We start from the raw sequence: 2,761 nt of genomic DNA, 5'->3' as shown, positions 1-2,761 counted from the left end.
GGGAAGCGCCTCCAGCTCTCCCACCGGGAGCCTTTGTGACTTTCTGGGCAGAGAGGGGACATGGGAGGGTCCTTAAAGCAGCTCCATATGTCACTGTTCCCCCACAGTTTCTGACCATGAACTCCTCTGGAGGAAAGAGGCAGGAAGCAGCAAGGCCCACGGGTAGAAAGGCTCACAGACTCCGGGAGCAGGTGCGCCCCTCCCCGCCTTCCAGTGGGAGGACAGGGGAAAGGACTCTGACCCCTGGTGGGGTGTGGGGGGGACTGATGAATCCCAGACACCAAAGGGACTCCGCTCCCTTTGGTGTTCCTCTGCCGCAGGTTGTTCAGGGTTCAGGGTGGGCTGCAGGGCGGGGTCGCTACTGAGATCCAGACCACCATTGGGCTCTTTCAGGACCCAGATGTGCAACTGTCCAAGGCTCTGTCATATGCCTTGCGACACGGGGCCCTGAAGCTGGGCCTTCCCATGGGGGCTGGTAAGTGAGGGTCTTGAAAGTTAGGGGAGGAGTGGCTGGAGCCCAGGGAGCAGTGGGAGGCACCACAGCCCCAGGGGAAGGTGCAGGAGGCACATTATGTGCAAGAAGGCCAGAGTGGAGTCCGGTATCTTGTCCCCTGGGAAAGGAGCCCTTGTCTGGGCCAAGCCTGAGTACATCTCATCCACCCAAGTGGCTCAATAAACACCTATCCCAAGAGTGGGCACCTAACCCCTCAAGGTAAAAGAAACAGAAACCTAGAAAAGAGAGACTTTCTAGAGGTCATGTGACCTCTAGGCCCAGCCTCTGGTCTAGATTCCCGTGGCTCCCCCTGTTAACTGTGGCCCTGGCCAGGGCAAGGGCAGCTCCTGAGCACCTCTCTGCCCTCAGATGGCTTTGTCCCCCTGGGCACCCTTCTGCAGCTGCCCCAGTTCCACAGCTTCTCCACTGAAGATGTGCAGCGTGTGGTGAACACCAACAGGAAGCAGCGCTTCACTCTGCGGCCAGGAGATCCCAGCACTGGCCCCCTCATCCGAGCCAACCAGGGCCACTCCCTGAAGGTGGGAGTGGTGGGGGACAGGTGGGAGAGCCAGATGGGACCCCTGTCAATCAAAAGGATCTCACTGCTGCCCATTCAACCACACATCCCAGGTACCCCAGTTGGAGCTGATGCCTCTGGAGACGCCACAAGCTCTGCCTCTGGTACTAGTACATGGTACATTCTGGAAGCACTGGCCATCCATCCTGCTCAAGGGCCTGTCATGCCAGGGAAGGACACACATCCACTTGGCTCCAGGACTGCCTGGAGACTCTGGCGTCATCAGTGGTCAGTGCCCCCCTCCACCTACCTGTTCCTACCCACTCTGTCCTTCCAGGTCCCCTTCAAGGTTCACAGCTTCCCTTGTCCAAGGCTGCCCTCTCCCTTGCATGGAACAGCACCCCTTCCCACCCCTCATTGTAGGACATCAGTCTGTCCAGATTTGTTGTCCCAGCCCCAATTGTCCCTATAGGCATGCGCCCAAATTGTGAAGTGGCTGTGTTCATCAACGGACCCCTGGCCCTGTCAGGTGAGTCTAGAAGCAGCACGGACTACCCTAGGCCTTTCTTTGAGGGGTAAAACATGGGTCACATCTCTAGTTCTGCCACCAGATGGAATCTCCTTCTTCCGCTCTGCTAACGGGGTGGTCTTGACCCCAGGGAATGCTGATGGCTTCCTGCTTCCCAAGTACTTCAAGGAGGCCCTGCAGCTGCGCCCTACCCGTGAGAACTGGCCCCTCCACCAATATACTGGAGCTGTGCCCTTTGCCTGTACCCCTTTACCAGCCCCCGAACCCAGACTGACTTCGATCTCCCCTTTCTCTAAGCATCGCTGCTTGCTCTCTATTGCAGGAAAGCCTCTCTCCTTGGCTGGTGATAAAGGGACAAAGTAGCAGAGTGGCCCCAAGCACAGCCTGAGAGGAAGGAGGATGATCCAACAATAAAATATTTATTTATTTTAAAAAATCTAAAAAAGTATCAAGAAACTCTAGTTTGAAACTAAGATTCTGTGTCTTTTAGCTATATCTGGTCTTCCTTGTGTGCTCAGGGACTCAGATAGGTCAAGGTTGTTGGCCTAGGCCACTTGGACAAGGGAAGGTTCTATGGGTCGGGCCCACCATCCCTTGCCTGGGTGAGGGCCCAGCCAGGGCTCTGGTCTACTGTGACAGCAGGTGAACATACCCAGCTTGGTGTGTGCCTGGAGAGGGTGTGGGACGAGTCCCTGTGGGTGTGGCCTGGGAGTGGCTGTGGCAGGTGGTGAGAAGAGCAGGGGCAGTCAGGCTGTCCTTAGAAGGCCTCATGGCCCCCCGTGAGCTGCAGGAAGAGGTCCTCGTCCAGCTCCTCCCCACGCGCCCGCTCACGAGTTGACAGGAAAATGTAGCCCCCAATGTACTCATGCACAATGCGGCAGCTGGCGGACACACAGCTGAAGGCCACGTTGATGTGCTCGTCAAACTCGATGGCCACCTGTGGGGCAGGTGGTCAGAGGGGTCAGTGGGTAGGTGGGATAATGGAGACAGCCCCTGCTCTGTCCCGATCAGGTTTGGTGCAATGCTTGTCCCCTGTCCCTACGCTCACTCTGAGTCTACCTGCTGGATGTCCCAGTTGACATTCCACTGGCGCATGTTGCTGAAGCGCCAGGTCTTGACCACATCGCCCACGGCCAGGTCAATTCGGATCAGTCGGTTGTTGGCAATGCCCAGGATCTCATCTCTCCTGCTACCCTTGAACCTGACCCGGGGGCGGGGGGGA

The 2,761-nt window shown here is 57.4% G+C and overlaps 2 protein-coding genes across 3 annotated transcripts in view; one reads left to right on the top strand and one right to left on the bottom strand.

Moving 5' to 3' along the window:
• The first annotated feature begins 11 nt into the window (after positions 1 to 11).
• Positions 12 to 2,009, top strand: Trpt1 (tRNA phosphotransferase 1). Of its 2 annotated transcripts, none has more exons than XM_048789076.1 (7): positions 12 to 191; positions 394 to 475; positions 863 to 1,032; positions 1,124 to 1,298; positions 1,483 to 1,539; positions 1,670 to 1,732; positions 1,862 to 2,009. In XM_048789076.1, exons 1-7 carry the CDS (start codon positions 117 to 119, stop codon positions 1,900 to 1,902), a joined length of 663 nt encoding a protein of 220 aa, XP_048645033.1. In that variant the 5' UTR covers positions 12 to 116; the 3' UTR covers positions 1,903 to 2,009. The 2 variants fall into 2 exon arrangements, with proteins under 2 accessions (XP_048645033.1, XP_015333646.1); XM_015478160.2 differs by having other exon boundaries at positions 16 to 191; positions 1,622 to 1,732.
• Positions 1,938 to 2,761, bottom strand: part of Fermt3 (FERM domain containing kindlin 3) — a 13,665-nt gene continuing 12,841 nt past the window's right edge. Inside the window, exons 14-15 of the mRNA XM_015478159.1 lie at positions 2,599 to 2,740; positions 1,938 to 2,476 (exon numbers count right to left, since the gene is read on the bottom strand). Of these exons, the coding sequence (XP_015333645.1) occupies positions 2,297 to 2,476; positions 2,599 to 2,740 (322 nt within the window). The 3' untranslated portion in view covers positions 1,938 to 2,296. The remainder of the gene's footprint in view (positions 2,477 to 2,598; positions 2,741 to 2,761) is intronic.

The sequence above is a fragment of the Marmota marmota genome, unplaced genomic scaffold (genome assembly GCF_001458135.2).
Source record: "Marmota marmota marmota unplaced genomic scaffold, marMar, whole genome shotgun sequence".
Classification (NCBI taxonomy): Eukaryota; Metazoa; Chordata; class Mammalia; order Rodentia; family Sciuridae; genus Marmota; species Marmota marmota.
Note: the sequence above shows the minus strand (reverse complement) of the source record. Positions and strands in the feature narration are given on the sequence as shown.